At 53.4% G+C, this 24,598-nt stretch overlaps 12 protein-coding genes across 12 annotated transcripts; 4 read left to right on the forward strand and 8 right to left on the reverse strand.

Moving 5' to 3' along the window:
• Positions 1 to 1,520: 1,520 nt before the first annotated feature.
• On the reverse strand, positions 1,521 to 1,847 carry PHYSODRAFT_444957 (hypothetical protein; the record flags this gene model as incomplete). Its single annotated transcript, XM_009532076.1, has 1 exon — positions 1,521 to 1,847. A coding segment is annotated over one exon (327 nt), but the record flags the coding sequence as incomplete, so codon positions are not given.
• A 3,758-nt stretch (positions 1,848 to 5,605) lies between these two features.
• PHYSODRAFT_512042 (hypothetical protein) lies at positions 5,606 to 6,079 on the forward strand (the record flags this gene model as incomplete). Its single annotated transcript, XM_009532077.1, has 1 exon — positions 5,606 to 6,079. A coding segment is annotated over one exon (474 nt), but the record flags the coding sequence as incomplete, so codon positions are not given.
• Positions 6,080 to 6,471: 392 nt separating this feature from the next.
• On the reverse strand, positions 6,472 to 6,675 carry PHYSODRAFT_446922 (hypothetical protein; the record flags this gene model as incomplete). Its single annotated transcript, XM_009532078.1, has 1 exon — positions 6,472 to 6,675. A coding segment is annotated over one exon (204 nt), but the record flags the coding sequence as incomplete, so codon positions are not given.
• Positions 6,676 to 9,874: 3,199 nt separating this feature from the next.
• On the reverse strand, positions 9,875 to 10,430 carry PHYSODRAFT_510940 (hypothetical protein; the record flags this gene model as incomplete). Its single annotated transcript, XM_009532079.1, has 2 exons — positions 9,875 to 10,081; positions 10,212 to 10,430. 2 exons carry the CDS (start codon positions 10,428 to 10,430, stop codon positions 9,875 to 9,877), a joined length of 426 nt encoding a protein of 141 aa, XP_009530374.1.
• Positions 10,431 to 10,863: 433 nt separating this feature from the next.
• On the reverse strand, positions 10,864 to 11,445 carry PHYSODRAFT_302753 (hypothetical protein; the record flags this gene model as incomplete). Its single annotated transcript, XM_009532080.1, has 1 exon — positions 10,864 to 11,445. The coding sequence occupies one exon, from the start codon at positions 11,443 to 11,445 to the stop codon at positions 10,864 to 10,866; it is 582 nt and encodes a 193-aa protein (XP_009530375.1).
• PHYSODRAFT_334779 (hypothetical protein) lies at positions 11,424 to 12,012 on the reverse strand (the record flags this gene model as incomplete). Its single annotated transcript, XM_009532081.1, has 2 exons — positions 11,424 to 11,758; positions 11,850 to 12,012. 2 exons carry the CDS (start codon positions 12,010 to 12,012, stop codon positions 11,424 to 11,426), a joined length of 498 nt encoding a protein of 165 aa, XP_009530376.1.
• A 1,934-nt stretch (positions 12,013 to 13,946) lies between these two features.
• On the forward strand, positions 13,947 to 15,023 carry PHYSODRAFT_512094 (hypothetical protein; the record flags this gene model as incomplete). Its single annotated transcript, XM_009532082.1, has 2 exons — positions 13,947 to 14,138; positions 14,217 to 15,023. The coding sequence occupies 2 exons, from the start codon at positions 13,947 to 13,949 to the stop codon at positions 15,021 to 15,023; spliced, it is 999 nt and encodes a 332-aa protein (XP_009530377.1).
• Positions 15,024 to 15,220: 197 nt separating this feature from the next.
• PHYSODRAFT_561804 (hypothetical protein) lies at positions 15,221 to 16,021 on the reverse strand (the record flags this gene model as incomplete). The annotated part of the gene is made up of 4 exons (XM_009532083.1): positions 15,221 to 15,353; positions 15,436 to 15,505; positions 15,582 to 15,694; positions 15,772 to 16,021. Coding segments are annotated over 4 exons (564 nt in total), but the record flags the coding sequence as incomplete, so codon positions are not given.
• Positions 16,022 to 16,430: 409 nt separating this feature from the next.
• Positions 16,431 to 18,641, forward strand: PHYSODRAFT_561807 (hypothetical protein; the record flags this gene model as incomplete). The annotated part of the gene is made up of 1 exon (XM_009532084.1): positions 16,431 to 18,641. One exon carries the CDS (start codon positions 16,431 to 16,433, stop codon positions 18,639 to 18,641), a length of 2,211 nt encoding a protein of 736 aa, XP_009530379.1.
• A 137-nt stretch (positions 18,642 to 18,778) lies between these two features.
• On the reverse strand, positions 18,779 to 19,525 carry PHYSODRAFT_286521 (hypothetical protein; the record flags this gene model as incomplete). Its single annotated transcript, XM_009532085.1, has 1 exon — positions 18,779 to 19,525. One exon carries the CDS (start codon positions 19,523 to 19,525, stop codon positions 18,779 to 18,781), a length of 747 nt encoding a protein of 248 aa, XP_009530380.1.
• A 2,569-nt stretch (positions 19,526 to 22,094) lies between these two features.
• Positions 22,095 to 22,364, reverse strand: PHYSODRAFT_444830 (hypothetical protein; the record flags this gene model as incomplete). Its single annotated transcript, XM_009532086.1, has 1 exon — positions 22,095 to 22,364. A coding segment is annotated over one exon (270 nt), but the record flags the coding sequence as incomplete, so codon positions are not given.
• Positions 22,365 to 22,953: 589 nt separating this feature from the next.
• On the forward strand, positions 22,954 to 23,877 carry PHYSODRAFT_260963 (hypothetical protein; the record flags this gene model as incomplete). The annotated part of the gene is made up of 1 exon (XM_009532087.1): positions 22,954 to 23,877. One exon carries the CDS (start codon positions 22,954 to 22,956, stop codon positions 23,875 to 23,877), a length of 924 nt encoding a protein of 307 aa, XP_009530382.1.
• Positions 23,878 to 24,598: the final 721 nt, after the last annotated feature.

The following is a 24,598-nucleotide window of genomic DNA, read 5'->3' on the forward strand; positions in this document are numbered from 1 at the left end:
CAACTCCGTGTTTGGTCGCAAAAGGTTGAAAATGTCAAAAGTTTCCCCAGCACTCCGTATTTTGGGAATTACCCCCATTTTCACATTGCTTGAGAAACTTTTCAACTAGCCTGGGAAATGGTGTAGAGATGTACCGGCATCCACCCGTCATGGGAGATGTCTACTGTATGGTATGTATTGATTAAAAACTATCCAGATGCGTATCCACGTCATCTTCGCTCACGGCGCTGCCAAAACTTCGCCTGAGAATCTGCCATGAGATACTGGCATGAGTCTTGGCCCATGACTCATGGCAGCCATGACATAGCTGTATTACATGGAGCAGACTCAACTGCGGTGAGGTGCGGTAGCGCCCAGCGTTAAATACGACACGACATCTACTGTACCAGAATCATAGAGGCCTCGCCCGTTCGTGCACGAGTACATAATAAAGAGTGGTCCACGCTTCTACGATATAAACCATGGATGCTGCCGACTCATTACTGACTAGGGGATACTCGATCGTACAGTGCGCGCCAAATCATTAGGACCCTTGATTTGGCGACACACTTTTGCCGATATCTCGGCTTGTAGGAGGAGTTACCAGTTACTGTTTAGATATGTTGCTGGTACATGCTATACTAAGAAGCAGTATGTGTTAACAACTGCAATTTCCAAGTCCTTAGAAGGGCTGGCATACAAACTGCCAATTTGGCTCCAGCGACACAAATTAGTACCAGACCCTTTTTCTGACAAAATGACACAGTTTTATGCAATCCCATACAAACTTCTATATTAAAGTTAGTACTTAGTGAGGCCGCCCTTCTGCTTAATGACAGCAAGGCAGCGGCGAGGCATGGACTCCACGAGCTTGCACAGGTACTCCTGCTCGATGGAGGCCCACGCTGTCATGATTGCTTCTTCGAGATCACCCACGGTACGATACTGGCGGCCATGGGCGTAAACCCGAGCCGCCATAACCGACCAGACGTTCTCAATTGGGTTACAGTCGGGGGAACGGGCAGGCCAAGCCATGGTGTTGACTTCCATTTCCTGCAATAAACTCGTCGTCTCACGCAAGGCATGAATCGACGCGTTATCTTGCTGGAATACGAAGTCGACACCATGGTTAGAGTGAGCGAACGGTAGCATATACTCAGACACAGTATAAATGTAATGGCTCGAGTTTCGGTGACCCCGCAATCTCGCCAGGTCACTCTTACCTTGAGCACTGAATGCCCCCCAGACCATAACGCTTCCTCCGCCGTTCTGGCGAAGCACGAAGGACTGCGCGGGCTGCCTCATGACGCGCCGGTAGTACTTGAATCCGTCCGGGTCGTCCAGGTTAAACTTTTTTCATCTGAAATACAGTATATTTCCAAATTCCTTCACATATAACAACCGTTAGCATCCCGAAGCAAAAGATAAAACAATTTAGAGACTGTACCTGGGTTAAGTATATGCTCCTCCGCCCATTCCATCCGCGCTGCCTTGTGAGCCGCAGTGAGGGGCAGCGTGCGGTCCATCTTGGTGTACACCAGATGGTCTACACGCTGCAGCAGCCGTTGCACCGTGCGTACGGACGCCTTCAGTCCGAGCTCCGTCTTCGGCTCCGCTGCGAAGCGGTCGCCTGTCGCCGCCTTGCGCACTAGCAGCCGGACCTCCCTCTCGGTGAGTGCCGACCGCCTTCCTGGTCTTGGGGAGGGTTTGGCGCTGTCTTGGAGCAGCCCTCGCTCTGCCTTGATAACCTTACGCACACAGGTACGTACTCGGCCAGTCCTTCGTGCGATCTCGTGTAGAGAGACGCCGCCGTCGTGAAGCCCGATGATCCACCAGTACTCCTGGTTGCTGAGGGCTTTGCCGCGGCCCCTGCAAGAAGCAAAATGAAAGGCACACAGGGGCGCTAGCCACCGCAGCAACCTGCCTGGCAGCACGTTTCCTCTGTGGTGTAGCGGGATCGGCCAAAATCTGGTTAAGGCCTGATCGAGCTTCCCACCAGCGCCCAGGCACCGACTACCGGAGGGGGTCCCCCAACGATCCGTGATCGGCTGAACTTGTTCTCACCTTGTGTACCCGTCGGCGGGCTGGATCTGCTCTCTCGGGGCTCCGAAGATGCAGCACTTGGTGAAGATCGAGTGTCTTGGCGTGACGCGGGGATAGTTTGTGGAGCAGCGCGGTAGTCTTCGCTCTGCGTCCGAGTATACGCTCCGATCGAGGGTTCTTCGCTTCGATCGGTCGGCCTGGAGTAGATCCAAGGCCTGTAGTTGCCTTTCCGGGTGTGCTCCTTCCTTTCCTGAGTTGCTTGCCGCTTCCTATAGCGGGATCGAGATCGATTGAGAGACGCAGCGATCGCCGGCCAAGCCGTATGCGGTCGATCGAGGACTTGCACACGAGAGGAAGATCACTAGAGTAGGTCAAGATGGCTAATGTATTAATCCAGTCTTAACCGTACCGCTAGTTCACTACCCGAAGTGTCAACGCTTGCCGAGGCCAATGTAGCTCCTGGGACTTGACGACTTGAGGGCACTTGTGGTCTTCTGTGCAAATTGCGTTCTGATTTATATTTAGCTGGTCTCTCTCTACCACTGCCATCTCATCTACCATCCTACAACCAAACAATTACTGGATTCTTGCGCTGGCTTCGCCCCCATGTGCTTCCCATCCGGGTCGATCGGCGATCCACGATCGGCTCCCAATCCACGATCGACGCCGATCGGCGATCCACGATCGATCCCGATCGGCGATCGGCTCCCAGTCCACGTTCGACCCCGATCGGCGATCCACGATCGCCTCCTGATCCACGATCGATCCCGATCGGCGATCGGCGATCAACTCCCGATCGATGACCTGTGCGAATTGCCGTGCGCTGCCGATCCGTCCTCTTCTGTCCTCGGCCGCCCTAGATCTGCGAGATTGGTCGTCGATCCGGGCTTGGGTCTACGTCGAATCACGCCGCAGTCCAAGCGCGATCGCCCGTAATCTGTCTTGACATATGTGTTGCCTTACGCGTCGACGTTATCCAATCGCTTGAGATCTCTCGATAGACCCTCTTGATCCGCGACCGCAGCCTGATCCCTGCCTATCGTTCTGCCACCATGTCGCTTGATGTCATCGCAGTTGGAAATTCTTGTTCGGTGCTTCACCACACCTCCATTCATCTAACGTCAAGTGACCTTCATTCTTTTAATATAGAAGTTTGTATGGGACTACTCCTGCCCAATGCTTGGTTGTCCGAATTGGATTCGCCTCTCATCATCTTGGAATCCGGCGCTCAAAGTTTGAATGAGGAAGGAAAGGCCAGTCTGCGATCTTTCGGAAGTTGCGTCGTAACATTGTAGTAATCGGGCAAACTTTGCTCTTGTTCGCAATTGCCAACGAATTTCTTGAATCACTGTTCATCACCTCCAGCGAGATGACCTCGCTCATTATCGTGTAGTGCAACGCCCAATAGGTTCGTTCAGCTAGCTCGAATTCACACAAGCATAAATGATTTGAAAAGGATCTTCGCGGTTTGAAGTATGACTGTCTTACACATTGAAGATGTTATGGTCCTTGGGTGCTCTTTTTGGGAAGAAATGAAGCACATACGGTTGCTCTTCCGCTCCCCAACACCGGTTCATTTGTAAGAAGCAACTTGACAGGCCGTGTATTCTGCATTTTGCCAATCAAATTGTGGCTACTTGTGTGATTTCTTTCAAGAAAGAATTGCCATTATTTAAAAATTACTCAGATCACCGCCCGTATTTACTTGAGATTAAGCCCACCAGTAAATGCGGGAGAAACCCGCCTTCAATCTGGAACATGACTCGATCCCTCAAGTTACTTCTTACGGATGGACGGGTGTTGGGGAGTGTCTCGAGCGAAATCACCGACTTTGCTGCATTTCTTCGCCAAAAAGAGCATCCACTGCGTAATTATTGTGGTGGCATCTAAGCACCTATGTGCATTAGCTAGAATATATTCGTGTCATTCATCACTTTTTTTGTATTGTAGTCACTTCGATCTCTAACGACTTTTAATACAAAGATCATTCATCACTTGCAAATACAATTCTCTGCATGATGCCAGGGGTCACTCTTCACAATACAGAAAGCGTACCGCACTTCAGGGCACACCGGCAATGTTGTAAGATGTCAATACCGCCAAACATGCCTAGCTTCGGAGTTAATGTATTTCATCATTGTTGTCGGCTGATGCCTTTATTTACGTCACGATATGCAAATTATAAATTGTGCGTTGCAGTAATTTTGCCGACGGTTTTAGAACTCTATTATGGCAAGCTGTTTCTGTAAATATGTGTTGTAGAAAAGCCGCATCGAGGTAATCTGAGCGCTAAATCGTCCAGTTTTAGAAAGCCAACCGCCCACTCGTGCGGCTGCGTGGAGCGAAGGCTTGCACAACGGACCGAGCGACGAACGAGACCCCGTGTGCCTACAAGGAGGTAACGAGCGAGAAGACCCACGGACCTGGACCAAGACGACGGACAAGAAGCCGCGCTCACCTGTACCGAGACGACTGCCACAAAGTCTTGTGCGCGGGCAAGGAGACAACGAGCGAGAAGCCCTTCGTGTCTGCACGGAGACGACGTACGTGCTCGCCTGCACTGGAGCGACTACTGCAGAGCCCTCACACCTGCACTGAGACTTTGTCAGCTCGTGGTGCACGCATACAACAAGATCTGCGCTCACATTACTTGACGGGGCCTGCAAGTTTACACAGAGCGCAATCATCACTTCCTGGGGTAAGTTGCCGTCACCAAGTGTAGTTGCGCCGAGTATTTACTGACACTATTTTGATGCCATAGGTGGTGTTCGACCGTGCGCTGCGCCTTCTCACTGACCAAGTAAGTACCTCGATTGGTGTGAACGTTGACTAACGCTCTACAATTGCTCGTCATTCTTATATCAACGCTATGCTGTCTTTCATAGAGTTCGGGAGACAGGCATATCAGCAAAGGTGCATTAGACAAGCAATGTGATTGATCGGAACAAGGTAGTATGCTACGTGGAATAATTCTATTGCTTTCATAGACTAGTTGTGAGGGCTATTGGTGAGCAGGGCGTTTGTGCCGTAGGGCATCTGAAGCTAAGGCAAAGGTAATGGATGCTTTTACAGCTATTATTTGCTTTAAAAAATCGGTGTATTTGAAGTACTGTTTTAACTACTTTGGTTGTTTGATGGGACTATTAGAATACGAGCGCGATGACTGACGATGCTGTGAGAGAAGACACGCGGGAGCTACTCTCGCCAAACACTTTACGTGGCTTGCTCATGGTCTCCGAAGCTCTGCTCCACGCAACAGAAAGCAGTGCACTCTGGCTTTTATTCCAATCGAAGGTTTTGACGTGTTGAAGGCCACGGTGATGCAGCAATTAAGTAGCGATGAGAAGTGGCGTGGCGCTAAGATCACAGAAAATGGGGCGATCTTTTTCAAGCAAACCAATTCAGCTAGACAAGTTGATTACCAGGCGCTAAGCTCTCATAAATTTTGGGAGCTCCTTCACTCTCGATGGGCGTGTGTGGTAGAATCCGAAAAGGACAAACTAGCGTTGGAAGCATCGGTTCAGTGCCGACCAACAGTGGGGGTCTTCGACTTTGAGGTCTTCGTCTACTTAGATCCCCCAAGAAACAGAAGCCGACGATGTACAGAGCGACTGCATCTCGTATGGCACGTGCGGTACAAGAGGTCGCTGCAATGCAAGAAGAGCAGGGGGTTACGCTTAGCCCGATCACTGCGCATCATGTTGCAGTCCACCACGCTCGTCAGCCAGATGACGTCCCTCTCTCAATTCCAACCGACAATACCACCAGGCAAGCACAAGCGTTAGACGCCGAAATGGCTCGTCTTGATGAGCAGCAAGGCCAGGATGCTAGGGATGATGACTATGCCGAGATCGAAGTGCAACTAATTTGGTCATGGGTGAAAGTTCCTGTACGCATTTTTTCAATTCGAGCAGCACTTCGACTCCCCAACCACGATATATTTTCAAGTGGAGTATTTCATTTCCACTATCGCCCACGGCTGGGGGCCACAATTCATTCGTGTTCGACTTCGTTAAGGCGCTCCGGGCCGGTGCGGCCTGGAGCAGTCCCAGGGTGAGGTGCGGTGGGGCAACTGCTGGCTTGTAGGTAAAACTACGAATGACTTGCTAGACTACTTCTACTACCTCCGGGTACTGGGATTGAATCCATGCGATGCGCCAGCGCATTTGGGATGTAGCCACTTGGTGCGATGCAGCACAGACCGATCTGAGCAGCGTCCTTGGACCACAATAGCCTTCCCGCTCAGCGAAAAACTGGTCTCCGCCCACAACAAGGGGCGGAAACCTTAATTTCCACTATCGCTCACGGCTGGGGCCACAATTCATTCGTGTTCGACTTCGTTAAGGCGCTCCGGGCCGGTGCCGTCTGGAGCAGTCCCCCCCCCGTATGTTGGCGAAGCCGCGCTTGACGAAGGCTGGGGCCCGATGAGATGTGGGAGACGATGTTGGCTGCAAGGCCAGTGAGAGTGTGCCCGTCGATGCGAGTGTACCGCTCGTACGCATCGGATTTCCACCGCCCGAATCTCTTTATGGCCAAGCGGTCAATCCCGGTCGTGAAAAGAGAGGTCGCACCCCCACTTCGCATCGAGTGAGTGCCGTACCGGTCAGGATCTTCACCGGTTGACTTTGCTGCATGTTTGATCGCCACCGTCATGTCCTTGGCCGTAATAAACTCGCCTTGTGTCATGCTGCATATTGGTTCTTCTCTGGAGACGCCGATACGTTGTTGATGCTGACTTAGGAGCCACGCGGCGCGAACGGGACATGCCCACCTGAGTCCAGAGCGCTCGAGGATACTGGTTTCGCCCCGCCCGCACTGGTCCGTTTTGCTGCCACGGAAAAATACTCGAACCGATGTCGCTTCAGCTTCATGTTGAGCTTGTTTTCCGTCTTGAGTGATGCATGTCACGTCCGCGTATCGTAGGATGTACGGCTTCACTTGACCTCGGTCCGCCAGGTATTCGCTGCGGCGCAACATAAAGAAGTAGCCCATGAGAGCAGCCCCCCACAGGACGCACTCACGGGCATTGTTGAAGTTGCGGTCCTGGCGGAGTTGTCGGAGGATGCGTGGGGTAACAGGTTCTTTTTGGGTTGGAGGTGGTGACAGCCGTAGCATCCCTTGCACAGCGAGCTGGTGCCCCGCGTGGAGCCCAACCTTGAGTCCTCGGTATCGGCGATGATACCATGATACTTGGCTGAGTTTGGACAACAGCATTTCCGGGTTTGTTGTCGTGTGGGAGCCACCGGGAAACAGCAAATAGCGCCAATTGTCGAGAGTCTGCTTCGTTTTCACCTGCCAGCCACGGGGAAAAGCCTTGTGTGTTGCACCAGCTGCTTCACTCTGTCCACGTTCCGGCATACTTGCGGTGGCTGTCATCTGCAAGTGATCGGGCCTGTAGGTCGTCGAGAACGTTTTGTAGATGTGTCGTACTTGATCCGGAACGCTGTCCTGTGTCCACGAAGAAGTTGCGTTAGTCCATATTCTCGCGTGGGATGCTGTCCGCGCCCGTGACCCGGCATCGGCAAGGAGGTTGCAGTCACCAGGCAAGTGTTCAGCTGAAATACGTAGTCCGAGGGTTGCTTCTGCGAACCCGATAGCACGGTTCAGCTCTTGGGCGAAATGGTTTGAGCTGTACAGGTTGTTGGTACAGGCTGCTGCACTGGTATTGTCCGTCCAGCAGCGCACGTGAAGTAAATGTACACCGTCTTTCTTCCATTGGTGACCCCAGATCCATGTTGCGAGCGCCACGCAGAATTGTTCTCGGACATTTATGTTGAACCCATTTGATCCGGAGGTCTGCTCGATTAGCTGGTGCTCGTGCTCGTCATACAGCAACTGGATAACCGTCGTCGAGCGGGGTCGAGAACTGCGAGGCCCTGGTTGCTGGCGTCCATGTACAAATGGACATCGATGGCGGGTTCGGCGCAAAACATTGATGTCGGCAGGGACCACCAGCGCCCGTGCGTGAGGATGACGTCGCACCATTCCAAGTCTTGCCGTGTCGACTCGTCAATCACAATGCTCCCCCATCGTGACACTTTGTTGATAGACCGTTGGAGGCGCTGGTAGAAGGGTTTTGCACTCCTAAGACACGTAGTGACGTGGCGAAGGCTCCCCAATAGACCCTGCATCTCGTGCTTTGACAGTTTTTTCTTCTGGGCTGTCTTTCGAACGCGGTCTTGGGCTTTCAAGAGCTTTGCCTGTGGCATCGAGACTGTGCGCTGGATGGTATCGAGCTCCAACCCGAGAACTTCTATCTTCGTGCTCCACTCCGAAAATTTTCCTTCATTGATGGCTCGTGGACCAAGTACTGCAGTCATAGCGATTCGTAAGGCTGAGCTTGCTGCTTTGAGGCGACCAGGAGTTTCGGGCTCTACTAGAATGTGGTCGTCGACCCATTCGTTTGCGAAGAATGGGGTCGGATCTGCTGGATGTGCTGCCATCGTAGCAGGACTCTCGCGTCCAAGCAGCCATGATATCGCTCCGCCGAACATCCCGTAAAAGGCTGGAGATCCCGTCCATCCGAATGGGGCCGACATGTCGATGATGATAGCGCCCAGTTGTGCAATGCGTGCTCCCATCCAATGGACACTGCGTGCGATCAACATGATGTGCCGGAACGATCCCTTCACGTCGCCTTTCATTACGTAGATGGTGATCATTGGGTTCTGCGCGTAGCACTCCTCAATTCTTCTCGCGACTGCCGCCACGTGCCGGTACCGCACCTCTGGGAACGAGCTTTTGTCCGATGCATCGTTGGTTGAGTTGCCAATGGGGTACGACAGGTCATGAATTAGGCGAGTTTCGAGCTGGGGGTCCGTGTTTGCTTTCGGGACTGCACCGAGCGGGCTGATTCGAATGTTGCCGAGTGTTTCGAACACGTTTGCGTCCAGTACCAAATACTGTCCTCCGTCTTGGCCTTCGCGGACGCTTTTCACCACTGTATTAAGGTGGCGATCGGCAGACTTGTGATTTGTTGGAATGCGCTGCTGCTCCTGCTGCTCTTGATTTTGCGTGGACCATTGAGGATCGATGCCAAACCGTGCTGCGCTGCATAGTGAGTCGCGGTGCTCGAATCCCTCCAGTAGTCGATGAAGACGGTTCGGGGATAGCGCTTTGTTCGGGCGGGGGTCCTCTGGAGACTGGCCTCTTGCGAGCTCGACGACTTGTTCAAGTGTGAACTGACTTTGGGATATGAGGCGGGAGAACGCATGCTGCTTTTTGTAGTCTAGGCAAGTCTAGGCAGTATCGAGGGACCTTGCCAGTGTGATCAGAGGTCTTCGGCGCCGCGCTTGGCACTGCGATTCCTCCTCTCCGTAGCACGGACGTCGCGTTTGGTTTCATCTGCCTGCAGCTGGTGCTCCAGAATGGCCTGGACCTTGACGCAAAGGCATCGAAGACTGACATGGGCTGGCCGGTTGTCCGAAGCCTTGATGGTGTGGACACTCGAGCGCCAATGCTCTGGGAGGTTACCGCGTTTAGTCCGTTCGATAGATAGCGGTTTGCAGCTCTCTCTCGCCGGACTGTGGGCGCTCAGCTTCTGCTTCGTGATGCCTGGGGCCTTGGCAGCGCAGTGTTCATGGCTGCTGGCATAGTCAGGTGGAACGGCGCTTGAATAGGAGTACATCCCGTCGTTGATGGTTGCGTTGCTGTCATACGCAGTCGCCCTTAAGCCACGGAGGCTTGCGTCCGTGGCGGTGGGCGGATCGCTGGGTCTTAGCTCTCGCGCGAAGTCAGGAGGTTTTTCCTTTATCCTGGGCGTTCTGCAGGTGCAGTTGGACTGTTGCGCTTTGTGTATGAGTAGACACGAGGACTGTCCTAGTTGTGAGCGATCATCACAACCCGGACGCCATCAGCTGGACTGCGAGAACTTGTCGCTGATCCCGCCCAGTTTTGTGTTGATGTAGTCTCGCACGATGGAGTCAATTGTCGCTGGTTCAAAGTGTACCAAGTTGGGGAACTTGCACACTGTTGGGTCCGCCGATGCACACCCTCGCTTCGAGAGAAAGCAAAGGCACACTTCTTTTCCGTCCTTGCGTGGTAGCGCTGCGACGACTGCCTGGGGGACCTTGCGCTCCGACGGCTGCTTGACGTGTCGGACCTTCCCTTCTTGCGGTCGCCGCCGAGAATCTTCGCGTGTAGACGTGCTCTGTGGTCGGTTTGACCGTTCTGACAGTGCGGTTATTAACAGGGCCTGAAGGTCTGGTAAACCACCCGGTTGCCTCAAAACGGGAATTGCCGCCTGAGAGTGCATCCTGGGCCGCAGCATAGCGATAGCGTTCCAAGGTGGCGTTGATCCAAAGTACGAGAGTAGGAATCTCCTCAGGCAACCAGTGGTTCCAGCCTTCTAGCTGCAGAGCAAAGTTGTCGAGAGCCGCCGCCACCCGAATCGTTGTGGGATCACACATCTCGCTGCAGTACAGGAGGAAACCTCGCGTTGCCGAGTGCAGCTGTTTCCATGAGGTCATCACCGGCGGCCGCGGAATCGGTAGTGTGAAGTCGGTTGTGTCCACTCTGCCGGTGGCTGCGTTGCGAAGCCGATCGAGGTACCCGACGTGACCGAAGTGACTTAGTGACAACCCCTTAGAACCGAGCCGATGTCGTACAGGCGGGTCAGCATCCCTGGGTGAAAATCAAGGGGTAGCGACGAAGTAGTCAGATACTCCATGTACTCCTCTCCGCTCTTACCTCTGTGAGCATCCGAGGTCATAACTTGGTGGACTCTCTCTTGGTCTGCGGTGGCGAAGAATGCTTTTTTGTTGCGCTTGGCTGGTGCTGGATTGATGTCACTCGAAGCTGTGCGTACTCGGGTCGCTGGCAGACTCTGGATGGACTGCTGCCCTAGTGATCGCTGAAGTACGTTCGCAGGAGGTGCGGTCTCTGATCTCGGATGAATTTAATCAGTTCCAGCTCGGCTGCATCTTCGTCGGTAACGTTAGGCTCAGTGGCTAGGTTGGGAACTAGGAGGTGCGGTCTCTGATCTCGGATGAATTCAATCAGTTCCAGCTCGGCTGCATCTTCGTCGGTAACGTTAGGCTCAGTGGCTAGGTTGGGAACTGCCACCGTTTGCCGTGCGCTCGAGGGTGCATGTCGCTGAGTGGTCCGTAGTGGCGTTCTTGGCGTGTGCGTCGGTTGCTGTTGACCACGCGCTCTCTCGACTTCAGCATCTGACTCATCTCCTTCGGATAGGGAGGCAAGGAACTCACGGGTAGTAATTGACGGGTACTGGTCGATGTCAACGCTGTCTGGGTTTGACGTTTGGCCCACCCAGGCCTGGAAAATGCGGGGTTCTTCGGTTATGGACTTGCCTATTTTGCGTAGCAACCCGTGCGGCGTTGGCCTTGCAGCTCTTTGTAGAGCACGTAGAGCAGTGCGTGTCGAAGCGAGACGAGCTGTTGTGCCTAGGAGAGCGCGTTGACCCATTCCACTTGAGCCGTCGCAAGCCGCTCTACATCCATGTCGGATGCTAGCTCCTGCAGCCACTCTGGCGCTGTCGGTGGTGTAGTCGCTGGTGCTCCGAGCGTCCCGAGCTTGGCCATCAGACGCTCATGTAGCTCCTGAAGCCGAGTCTTCGGCCACGCGCGTTTTGGCCAATCTTGGTGCCCAAGGGTCATCGCAAGTAGCGGGTGCACTTCGCCGACTAGCTGGCGTCGTGTAACGGACATGGCGCCTTGAGCAGTCCAGATGTCCAGTTTAGATCCGGAGTATCCTCGAACTTGGCCATACCGGTAACTTCCTCCGGCGGAAACCCACACCGCCTGCCTGAGCCATTTCCCCAGTTGGGATCCTGTAGTCTCGGACCGTGGGACCCCGCGCAGCTCGGCTACGCGGCGAGGGACCGTCGTCGCTGAGGTCTTCGGCAAGCTTCACCACCACCTTGGCCCTCGCTACGCCAACGATAGACGCATAAGCCAAACGGGTCAGCGTGCCTGGGGCATCTTCGGGGCGTAGGAGTAGGTATCCGCCGACTTGAAGAGAAGGTCGAGCCATGACTCAGGGAGGTGGGCTTGGGCGGGAGGGTCGGTTGTTTCTTGGACGGCAACTGCTGGCTTGTAGGTAAAACTACGAATGACTTGCTAGACTACTTCTACTACCTCTGGGTGCTGGGATTGAATCCATGCGATGCGCCAGCGCATTTGGGATGTAGCCACTTGGTGCGATGCAGCACAGACCGATCTGAGCAGCGTCCTTGGACCACAATAGCCTTCCCGCTCAGCGAAAAACTGGTCTCCGCCCACAACAAGGGGCGGAAACCTTAATGGCTACCCTCCCCAGCTCTTGGAACCAAGTGGAGAAGACGTTCTTGACTCTGATCATCTTCCTCCCGCTACACAACCGACAACTTAAGAGGGCGAACATCACTTAAACAAAAAGATAGGGTGAAAAACATGAATATATTGGGTTCAATTTAGTTTGTGTCTTCTTTATCGCCATCACCTTCCTCGTACATCTGAACGGTAAACTTTTCACTACGGAGCGATCCGTTTACATATCCGCAATGGGCATACAAGTTGAGGACACCAGGAGCTTGATCTTCTTTTTGGGAGAGTTGGGAGCAGCAGGAGCGCATTGCAACGTCCAGCACTCGATCTGGATACAGTGGGAACACGAGGTTTGCATGCTTTTGTATCCCTTTCTTCAAAAGCCCGAAGCAAACCTCGATTGGGTTGAGATGTGGTGAATACGGGGGAGGAAAAGCAGTCGTGCACCGGTTTGATAAATTGCCTAAACACCAGAAACAGCAATAAATATTAGTGTAAGAACTGTGATACCACTCATATAATATCGCTCTGAAGCATACCTCTTCCAATTCCTTGTAAAGACGAATCTTTGCGTCGTCTAATATGATAATTGACCTTGGTACAGGTCACGGGTTGAGGAGAGGCACAATTTTGATCACGAAAGCTCGGTGGAACGAGTTTCGTGTAAAAGTTCCTGGTGTAGACGACCATGCGACGAATCCTTGGTGGTCCAGAGCCGCTAGTATCGAGCGCCGCTCGCCTCTAGCGAAAGGCAAACGCACGACGGCTTTGCGGTTTCTCCTCGACCACGTGTAGTGGCGATACGCGTGTCTCCCGTCCTTAGACGTCTCGTCGATAAACAGGAGCTGTTCTGGGTACGAGTATATTGCTTGAAGCTTGGCCTTGTACACCTCAACCTCTCGCGGAACACACTCTCGAGCTACCTTTGTAAGAACCTTTCGGCTCAAGTTCATGTCAAAGTTGAGAGCCCTCTAGTGGAAACATTTTCTAGGTTTGGAAATGTATCAGAAAAGCCTTAAGCTCCTCCAAATAAAACGTTGGGTTCTCTTTCACGTATTGCTTAACGCGCGTGATGACCTCTAAAGGCCAACGAGACGTTTTCACGCGGTCCTGCTTCTTCTCAACAACACCCGTCGATAGGAAGAGGCTGTATCAACTGCGGGCTTTTGGTCCAAATATGTAGCTCACGTATCCGACGCTGATGCTGAACACGTGCATCAGAAAGATGGCGCGCCAGCGAAAGTGTTATTTCTCCGGTCGCTTTCGAAGTGAACGCCGTTGGAGGGCAGATAAGACGCAGTCTATCCCGACGGGAGAGAATTATACCACAATGGCCAGAATTGCACTTTCGAAAGTGCAATTCTGGGGGTGGACGATTAATCTGCGGTGTAATTCAGAAGTAACGCAGTTCTATGCACTCGATTTATTAATAGCAGGTACACTATTTAAATCCGGCAAATATTGCCAAAACGTTTGCAAAGCACAATACCTTCCAGTAATATTTCGAATACGTAAACGAATTGTCAAAATCAGTGTACACCCCCCTAAAAAATGCACGTCAACGTTTTCGACGTTTTTGACACGGTTTCGCGCTTGAAGCGGGTCATCATTCCGGTAATTGAGCAGCTCAACACCCAAGCCAAGTCTACAGTACCTCAAGCCATGTCCGTCCGCGACGACCTTGTGCAGCAGGGCGTGCGCTTCCTGCAGCACCCGAAGGTGCAGGACACGCCGCTGTCGGAGCGCCTGCTGTTCCTGGAGAAGAAGGGGCTCACGCCCAAGGAGATCGCGGCGGCGCTCAAGCTCAACGACGAGAAGAACGCGGCGAGGGCGGCTCAGGCCGTCGCCTCCGTGGTGCGTCGGCCAGCTAATAATTGCTCGCCCCCTTGCTATGAATGTATATGCTAATAGCCGTTGTTTTACGTGTTGCAGACCAGCGGCAAGAGCGGCGAGCGACTGCAGGGCCGCGTGGGCGTCGTGGTGGGCGGAAACGTGGGGCTGGGACAGCTCATCGCCGTCAAGTTGGCCAAGGAGGGCGCCAAGCTCGCTGTTATTGGAGCCAGGGGCGCCGATGCACTGAACTCGCCGCAGACCAAGAACGTGGAGGCTCAGATCCAGGCGCTGGAGGGCGCGATGCCCGTCAAAGTGTTCGAGGGCGAGCTGCAGAGCTGGGGCTTCGTGGACAAGACGTACGCAGCCATTGCCATGGAGTTCGGACGCATCGACTTTGTCGTGAACTGCGTCCCGGCCCCAAAGGACAGCGGCGTGAAGCCTACCGCTCTGGTGGATGTGGACGCTGCCGCGTGGGACGAAGCCATGGGCGTCTCGGCCAAGGCGGTGTTCCTGAGCTGCAAGCGAGCGGTGCAGCAGATGCTGACGCAGGACAACGGAACGGTTCGAGGTCGGATCGTGAACATCTCGTCGCTGTATGGCATGGTGGCGCGGAAGGGTCACTTCACGTTCGGAGTGGGCAAGGCGGCGATCGTGCAGCTCACCCGTCAGATCGCTGCGGAGTACGCTTCTAGCGGAATTGTCTGCAATGCGGTGGCTCCTGGCTTTATCGATGACTCGATCAGTCGCGACGACTGCCTCGCGCCGGCTTCGAACAACCGGATTCCGGCTGAAGAGCCTGGCAAGGCGATGGACGTGGCCAACGCCGTCACCTTCCTCGTGTCGGACGACGCCCGCTATGTGCACGGAATCAACCTGCTTGTCGACGGCGGCTACATGGCTTCGTAAGACCCGTATAAACTCGCAGCTAGAGCGTTAAAAGCTGCAGAATAATCCATGGTCGTCTTGTTTCCTGTTTGTCTGTCGGTCTGTATTATATGTGTGCACGATTGAACAGTGTCTATCAACACGGAAGCTGGTCCAGTTAGAACTTGCCGCCCGTAAAAACGTTGATCGCGTACGAGAACGCAGCGAAACCTGCGCAGCCAAGACATTGCGCCTGGAAGCCCTGCCCTGCTGCCAGCGCCGCACCCGTCGCGCAACCCGCCACCAGCTCGTTGCCCACGTCGTGACGTCCGCGAATCTTCTCCGACGCGCACTCGAGACCCGAAAACATGGCTGCACCGCAACAGAAAAACATCGATCCAGCTTAGCATAACTGCAACTGCACACCTTCTAGACTACAGCAACAGCAACTCACCGGAAATGACGAGGAAGTTGTTGCCCCAGTAACGACACTTGCCAGCTGTGACTCGCCAAGAATTTGACATCTGCAGCAGCAAATAACAACAAAGTCAGCCCCACAGTTCAACCTCCAATAGAGCCAACTCCATTGCAATCACGCACCGACTCGCGCCACGGTACTTTGGGCAGCTCGCGCTGTCCGGGGAGCGGCACGGGCGGCGTGATGCCTTCATAGCTGCCCAGCACGAGTCCGAACACGTTGCCCATGACGTAGCCTGCGTGTCAAAATGAATAAACAACAGTCAGCCTCCAATACCCAATAATTATGTTAAATTATGCACTATTGCCCTACCCATGGCGGCCGAGAGGAAGAACTTGCCGGCGCACGACTCGGTGATGGGGTTGGGCTGCTGCCACTGCAGGATCTGCGGCGGGTACGCGGGCAGGAACGGGTGGATACCCACCTTGTCGTGCAGCAGGTGCATGCTCAGGAAGCTGCGCGGGAACAGGAACGGGTTGGGCGGTGCATCGCGGCTCAGGTCCTCCACGTGCACGCCCAGCCGCGCGTTCGTCTCGTCCTCCGCTCCATTGGCACCCGCCATCGCGCACGGAAGTGACACGCAACTCGTACATCAAATAATAATATACTTTATGTGGTGCACATGAACCAATCAGAGCCGGGCGCCTCCACATGATGATTCCAGATTCTAGATTCCAGTACATGTATGCGTGTATCTGATTTCTAGATGTGTGTACAGTACTCGTTGAAGCTCCTCAAGCTCATTCTGCTAAACGCCGCCAAGGACGCACGCCATGATGCCGCTCTCGACGCCGCTAGCGAGCGCTGCGGCTGGCCACGAGGACCATGAGGCAACCGACAACCCAGACATCTACGGGACCTTCCACGGGCGCGTGGTGCCCGACGTGGGCGAGCGGCCGCGCGTGCCTGGCAAGCTCTGGCGCTCGGTGGGCGTGGCGGCGGTTCTGCTGCTTCTGGCGAGCTATATGTCGATGCAGGGCCACTACGAGCCTGCTGCGAGTCAGGTAGAACGCGTGGGCGAGGCGGAGAACCCTGTAGAGCCGGTAGAACGCGTGGAGGAGGCCACCACGACGCTCAGTCACAAGGAGCAGAGTGATGGTCTCTCCAAGCTCGAGAGCAAGTTCCTCAAGCGTGTGGACACTACCGAGATCCGCAAGTACCACAGAGCCTACGCCAGCGTCCCCCACCCGGCGGGCAGCCACCAGGACTACAAGACGGCGCTGTTCACGGCCGAGCAGTTCGAGTCCTTCGGCATCAAGGCCGAGATCGTAGAGTACTATCCGCTGCTGTCGCTGCCCATCCACCGCCGCTTGAGCATCCTGTCGCCACCTGAAGCGGCTCGTGAGCTGAACTTGACGGAGGACTCCGTGCCTGGAGACTCGTGCACCAGTAATGAGGACGCCCTGCCCCCCTTCCTGGGGTACTCGGACTCGGGCAATGTCACGGCCTCGGTGGTGTACGTCAACTACGCGCGACCCGTGGACTTTCAGTGGCTCAAGGACAACAATGTCACATTGGAGGGCAAGATCGCGCTCGTACGATACGGCGGCAACTTCCGCGGACTCAAGGTGATGCTGGCAGAGCAGCACGGTATGGCGGGCGTGCTCATCTACTCAGACCCACTGGATGATGGCTACGCGCAAGGACCAGTGTACCCGGACGGCCCGTGGCGCCCGGAGGGATCGTTCCAGCGCGGATCGGTGCAGTACAACTCGATCTCCGGTGGTGACCCGCTCACGCCCGGCTTTCCGTCGCTGCCTGGTGAGCCGTACCTGAGCAAGGAACAGTGCAAGACCATCCCGCATATCCCGACCCTGCCGCTTTCCTACGGCCAAGCTCGATACATTCTCGAATCTCTGAGCGGGAAGAAGGCTCCTGAGGCGTGGCAGGGTGCGCTTAACCTTGGCAACGGGGCTTACTTTGTGGGTGACGACGAAGCCACGGTGTTGAATCTTGATGTCGCCATGGACAACAGCATCGGACCCATTTGGGACGTCATCGGTACCATTGAAGGCGCGGAAGAACCTGATCAGATGGTGCTGATCGGCAACCACCGCGATGCTTGGGTGTGCGGTGCCGTCGATCCGTCGAGTGCCTCTGCAGTTATGCTGGAGATTGCTCGTGGGCTGGGTGACTTGCTCAAGGATGGCTGGAAGCCTCGCCGTACTCTCGTTATTGCTTCGTGGGATGGAGAAGAGATGGGCTTGCTGGGAAGCACTGAGTTTGCGGAGGACCACGCCGAGTTGCTCAAGAAGCAGGCGGTGGCGTACGTCAACGTGGACTACGTCGTTGGACCCTTTGTGAGCACGGGCGGCACACCATCCATTGCGAAATTCTTGCAGGATACTGCCCAGCTCATTCCAGGCAACCCGTTCCATGGTATTGAGGTCTCGGAAAGTCTGTACGAGCAGTGGGTGAGTCAGACGGCTATTCGGCGATCAAGTCTCGCAGTTGGTGCTGACGATGGCACTCTGGCTCCGGACCATTTGATCCAATTTTTGGGCTCTGGCACCGACTTCACGGCGTTCTACCAGCACCTGGGCATCATATCTGCTAACCTCGGCTACACTGTCGGTAGTGTAATGTACGGCACGTACCACAGCACCATGGACAGCATCCCGTACATGGAAACCGTAGGTGATCCGCACTATGCTACGCACACCACGATCGCGAAGTGGTGGGGGTTGATCACTCTGCGATTGGTGGACAACGAGATTGTGCCGTTCGACTTCTCTACGTACGGTCTGGTGATGAAGGAAGACTTGGCTGGTTACGAGAAGATCACCGGGAAAATGGGCCGCATCGTCGACTACTCGGCTCTCCACGAAGCAATTGAGACGTTCACCACCAACGCTGAAGTTTTCCAGGCCCGAGTTGCTGAGTTTTCCGAGAAGGCTGCCAAAAAGAAAGAGAGTCACAAGAGTGAGGCGGAGCGTCACTTCTTGAACGAGAAACTCGTAAGCCTTGAGCGATTCCTGATTTCGGACGCGGGATTGCCGCACCGACCATGGTTTAAGCATATGATCTTCGGACCGGGATTCTACGAGGGCTACAAGGGAGCTGCTTTCCCTGGTATCTCGGACTGCATCGTGTTTGAGGATGACGACGCAACAATCCAAACGCACGTCAACGATGTCGCTGCTGTCATCAACACCGCAGCAGCTTATCTGACGTCCGCTTAACTGTGACCAAGGGGACAGGAGAGTGCACCCAATGTAGATGCATGTTGTATCTAATGCACAGATCAAGGAGACAATTGCACTTAAACCGAAGAACTCAGCCAGGTTTCTCCATTCGTGGTTAGTCCCAAGTTCAGATGCTAATTGTCTCTCAGCACCCTCAAGTAGTCTTCGTAGAACCCATAGTTCGTGTGCTGCTTCAACGCATTTCCTTCCAGCCCACCCAACCCCAGAGCCAATTTCGCGTATGCGTCTTCCCTTTTGTTGATTCCCAACGCGACAGCTCTGGCCGTCAATTCTGCAGCCGTGGACTCCGGATGAACCAGCGGAGGCTTGCCACCAACCTTCATTCTCGCAATTACAGCGTCGTCGTATATCTTCACGTAAGCTAAGTAGTCTGCAAAGTGTCTGCTATCCATGACGGCGTCGAGCTGGTTTTCACGGACATTACGCATCCCCAACTTCCCCCACGCATCGAATGAAGTGATGTCCTTTTTAGCCCAGCTCTCAAACATGGCGATTTTTTCTTGCCCGGTCATCTTGACGTGCTTGTACTTCCCGTTCGGCTTGCGGACCTTCCTTGGGAGCGCGTTCAGCACCAACTCTTTCTTCAAGACTTCTTCGGGCGCGTCTTTCGGGATCGTAAGCTGCACTTTGCCTGCTTTTCTCGAAAAAAACTTGCCCACTTTCGATGGCAGGTTGATCCAGGCTCTCTCTTCGTCGTCGTTTGTATCGACCCGTGTGCCGACCCGCAACGATCTTCCAGCGACAAGTTCTCGACCAGTTATTAAGGTCTTCTTCGTCTCACCTGCTTCTGCCGCCGAGAGAGTGCCAGCGCTGGCGAGGTAAGTGAAAACCGCCACGAGTATCGCTTGACTGAAGCGCATCGAGAAGAGCAGTGCGCGCTTCGAGACAAGTTTTAGAGTGCGAACAGCGCCGGATCCAGGCTGCTCCAGGGCCTGCTGGTTAGGCCGTCCCATCATTGGAGCGGATCGTCGGATGGGGTCACCAAGGTGTCCGAATGCAGGCGCACTGGATGGTCATGGCCTGAAGCTGGTGTATGCAGCTAGGATACTACGCTTAGCTTAGGCATTGGCTCGCCAATAAATAGCTTCGCGCACAAATGTCTACTCACGTCTACGAAGCGCTTTCCCGCCTTGTGTAGAGTTTTCATCACGCCCCCGGGAATTAGCTCATGTACAGTTCAGATTCCTATCCTTTGGATGCATTCATACTGTACGTCGCGTCTAGTGCAGACCTCCCTTATACAGACAACGACTTACAAAGCCGGCATGCTTAATGCCATCCTCCTATATAAAAACAACGATAAATTCCCTCCCGTCAAATCTGTAAAACTGTCATAAAACACACGGCGTGTTGCATAAAGTACACAAGAAAGCATATAAAGTACACAAAACCAGATGGTATACAAAGATGAAGTCATTTGATTGAATCTGATTGGCTGGTTTGCTTATGTTAAGCTTTGCTTGACTTCGTCTGCCGGCTTTTTGTGTCTGCCGGCTTTGTAAGTCGTTGTCTGTACTGGCACCTGCCGGGATGTGTCGGATTAGCTATATTTCGGCACTCTTGTTTTGTTTATTTCGGCACAGTGCCAGTTTAAGGAAATAAAGTATGCAATTTACTACAATTTCTCTAGCATATCGAACTGTTTAGCCTGGAAGATGCCTTCAAGGGCTAGAGAAGTCAACGAAGTGCGCCGGTCGTTCAGTTCACACTTCAATACGGAAAAATCGGATTCGACGGACGCCGTATTCGCGAATACGGTTGCCAATCCGCAGCAGAACTGGCGGAGATGTGAAAATGTCTTTGGAGCAGCAGCGTTTTGCACTGAATCCCAGGCGTCGTTGAAGCTGGTCTCATACGATTCTTCCTCCAGGGCTGTGCGAACCATCTCATCAAGCAGATTGGCTTGACACAGCTCTCGATGCTCCCGTTCAACGGCTTCAATTTTTGCCTCACTCCAAAACAAAGCCAATTGATCGCGGCGAGGATTCAAAATATCTTCTGCAAACTGGCGGGGAGGGACTGTGACAAGCTCAGCTGGCATTACTGGCGGAGCCGGAGATGCGGCAGCGTCATTGTTGCTGTCTCGCTCAGCTTGTACATGCTCCATACCTTCAATTAGATGCAGTACAAACTTGCCAAGCTGCCTCAGAATCGAATTTTTGTCGGCATCTGCAACACTATTCATGTGATTCTTGACGAACGTCCCCTGGTCTTGAATAAACTCGAGCAAGTGTTGCTCTTTGAGCCAGTACTTCGTAGAAATCGTGTCATTAGCGCTAGATTGGAATTCAGAGCTAGGTACGCGTTCAACTCGTACCAGTTTGCGAAGGCGGTCTACAAGGAGCTCAATCTCTGCCATTTGCTGCGAGAGCAGGACATCCTTCCCCTGTATCTTGACAAACGTGACGTTCATCACCACCGTTATCCCACAAACAACAGCTGCAATGACCCACCATGATGGCGCTGGTGCCGCAGACACATTTTCATCAAGGTGTTCTTCGAGGCGAAAATGGTTTTTTAATATCCACGGCAATGCGTTTCCCATGTACAGCCACCGATTAGTTAGTTTTTTGGCGGCACCTCCCATTTCAGTAATCAGCGTTTTTTGGCGGCGAAGGTGAACAATTAAATCCTTTGTATTCTTCACAAAGTCTCCATTCCCAACAATGGCAAAACCGGCTTTCATGACCAGGTCCATCTGATGAGCAGCACACCACACTCTCAGCACCGAGTGGGTGGCCTCTTTCTCTAAAAGAGTGACCACCCACCATGACGGCCTGTCATAGTGTTCTCTCCATCCGATGAAATACCAACCAACTTCTGTCTCCAGTTAGCGAACAAAATATCGAGTACTCGAACAATCAGGTGAACTTGGACCACAGCAGTGTGGCGGTCAAACATAGGGACCGCGAGCAAGTGTAGGTTGACTAGCACGCCATTGACGGCAACACGAACACGCTGATCCATGAAAGAGCGATCGGTGTGGGTTGTGATGTCGCAAGCAAATGCAAACCCCCACATATTGGGGTCTGCGATGAGGTTGCTGATGCGTTGAAACGAATAGGCAACTAGAATACGAGCATAAGTGCCTGCCATAGCGTCGGTCATACCGTAAAGCTTCGAGTTCCCTGTGGCGTTGTAGTGCTGCTGAATTACTGCTGCCGTCTGCCGAAACGACAACCCAACCGAGAGATGTTTGACCGAAAGAGTAAACCGCAGAGGCGTCTTAATTTCCACTGTGTAGACCCCATCCACTACCGAGCCGAAAGCACGAAGAGCCCTCGCAACAGTCATACCATCATCTTCATCTTCAGCATTGAAAAATACCTATCCAATCAGCTCAGTCACAATCAACTCTGGAAAAGAAAACCGCAACACAGCACTCTCTGTGTCAAAATGAGCTACCAATTGGTTGCTTCGAGAAGTGAGATCAGCAAAAAATACAGCCTTATCTGCGTCCCTGAGACCTGTGTATTCTCCCCACTTAGCTGAGTGCGCGGAAGTATTGTGCTCGATGTAGTTCTGGGGTCGGAAAGGAGCCTTGTAGTACTTGATATTTTGAGTACGCTTTCGTTTGCCCTTGGGTGCTTCCTCTCTACCAAAATATCGGCAAAACAGGCAGCGGACCGAGCAAGCCGCTCCCCCAGCGTCACACGCTACGACCTCGAGTCCGTACTGCAGCTTGTGAGCGTCTTGGAACGGGGTTTTACGCGAGGGGGGCTTCTTAGAGACGCTTGGCTTTAGCTTCTCCATCGTTCACTGCTTGAATTCTGCGATTTTGAACGGTCGCTTATTTCGGCACTCGAAAAAACTTCAAATAGGCACATTGCCATATATAAACTTCAAGTGCCGGAATAAAGGAGGTCTTGATGGGGACGTAAACGACGTTAGCTTTTACCTATCATATAGTATATGCTGTATGATAGGGTTTTGGCAAATTTTGCTATTTTGCAATAGCAAGTGTAAACGTATGCTAGTCATAACTATGCATCTGGCGTTAAAATTACGAAACTCGTACTAGAACTACATCAAAACTACAGCTCAACTTTTGAACCTATTATATAGAGTACGCCGAATGATGGGTTTTCAGTTAACGTCGTTTAGCGCTGCTGTACATGTAGCGATACATGTTCACGTCGGTTCTCAACCACTTTGAGGGAGAGAGGAAAGACGAGAGAAACAACCACGGGTTATATTTTTAGTGGTGAACTTGACGCCATCGCTCATTTAAAAGGAAGTGGCCTCTCAACAAGCCCCCACTCTGTCGAACCGCGCACACGCAGCGGCAATGTGGACTTCTGTCACGCAGGAGCAGATCGACCGCTTAGCACTCGAAGCCTTCTTGCCGGTGGTGCTGCTGCTCAACTACACTCTTCTGATGTACCTGGCGGTGTTCTACTGGACACGGCGACGGGAGCGGCGAGTTGCGTTGCTGTTGTTCGTCGGGACTCTGGGCACTGTCGCGGTAATTCCATTCGCGCGGCCAGATCCAGGGTTCGTGGAGACTGTGAACGACATCTCGGAGGCGTGCTGCGTGTTGACCTTCCTACTGCAGATCACCATCATCGGCTACGACCTCAACAAGAAGTTCAAAATGCGCTCCGTCATGTTTCTCACGTACGCAGCGGAGGTGCTGATCATGGCCGACCTGGTATCAATCCTGCTCTCGTTCGTAGTACTGGTCAGCCCCGCAGTCATGTCCGAAAGCACAGGGCAAGAGATCTCCAACGTTGCTGAGAATGCGAACTTGGCGTTCATCTTCATCTTCCGCTTCTACTACATTGGAATATCGCGCGGATGGCGGAGTATCTGGAAGACGCGGAAGTTCGAGGCTTGCTGCTATCTGCTCTTCGCTACGCACGAAATGCCGTTTGACTTGTTGTCTAGCGCTAGCGGCCTCAATTGGGAGTTCGCGCAGGCTATTTGGCATCGCACTACCCTCACAGTCTGCTTGCTTATAACGGCGCGAACCAAGATCAAACAGTTTTCAGTTGCGACGGCTACGTACCACACCAACGTCAGCTCCGGCAACAGCGGCAGGGAGAAACGGAAAACCGACAATAGTCTCGCGGAGACTGCGAATGTGCGACGGAAGATCTCGGGCTTCCTCCAGAAATCGGTCGGTCGGTCAGGGAGATCGGGTGGCCGACGCACCTCGGGGCCTCAAATCCATGTATCTGTCGCCGCCATGAAGCAGGTTGGCGAATCGTAGAGAACCTGTTGAGGCTTTTGGCGGTGCATCCTTGGTGTGATCGCTGCCATGGGCTAGTCACGCACCTACCAGTATTGATGACGCATGCAGGCAATGAAATGTTGATAAGAAACTACTGGGGTTCACTATTTGTAAGCTAAAACGAAGGGGTTTGGAAGTCCAATTAATATCGTATTGCATTTTGCGTAGCCTGCTACGGACTCCTTACTCCTGTGTATGCGAAACACAGGCAGGTTTCATCCAAAATGCGTTTGCTTTACGGGCTTCTACGGACTCGTAATTGGATTTGTCGCAAAAACAAAAACAGAAAACGTCGGTGTTCTTGCTGGTTGACTGCACCAACATAGGTCTTCTCAGCTGCCTTGCTCGCCGTTTTGCTGTATGACTGTGAGGCTGTGTGAAGCCCTCGAACGTTGGAATGTGTGTCTCTTTGGAAGTCATACAGCATTGCGAAGAACCAAATCACACCTTCTACGAGCCCGAGCCCGTCAACTTCAAAAGTGGGCTCCCTCATGGTAAGTACGAGATCATGGTTCGGGCTCCCCATTGGCTCCCCTCCAGGGCTCCCCAAATTTAGCTTCAAAGCTATGACGGGCTCTTCATAGTAATATCTGATTGGCCAATTTTACCTAGACTTAAGGCGAGCAACTTCGCGTGATCGATGCGCCACGCTAGAAGATCGAGCTCAAAGATCACCACACTAGAAGATCTCGTGCCGCTC

The sequence above is a fragment of the Phytophthora sojae genome (genome assembly GCF_000149755.1).
Source record: "Phytophthora sojae unplaced genomic scaffold PHYSOscaffold_6, whole genome shotgun sequence".
Classification (NCBI taxonomy): Eukaryota; Oomycota; class Peronosporomycetes; order Peronosporales; family Peronosporaceae; genus Phytophthora; species Phytophthora sojae.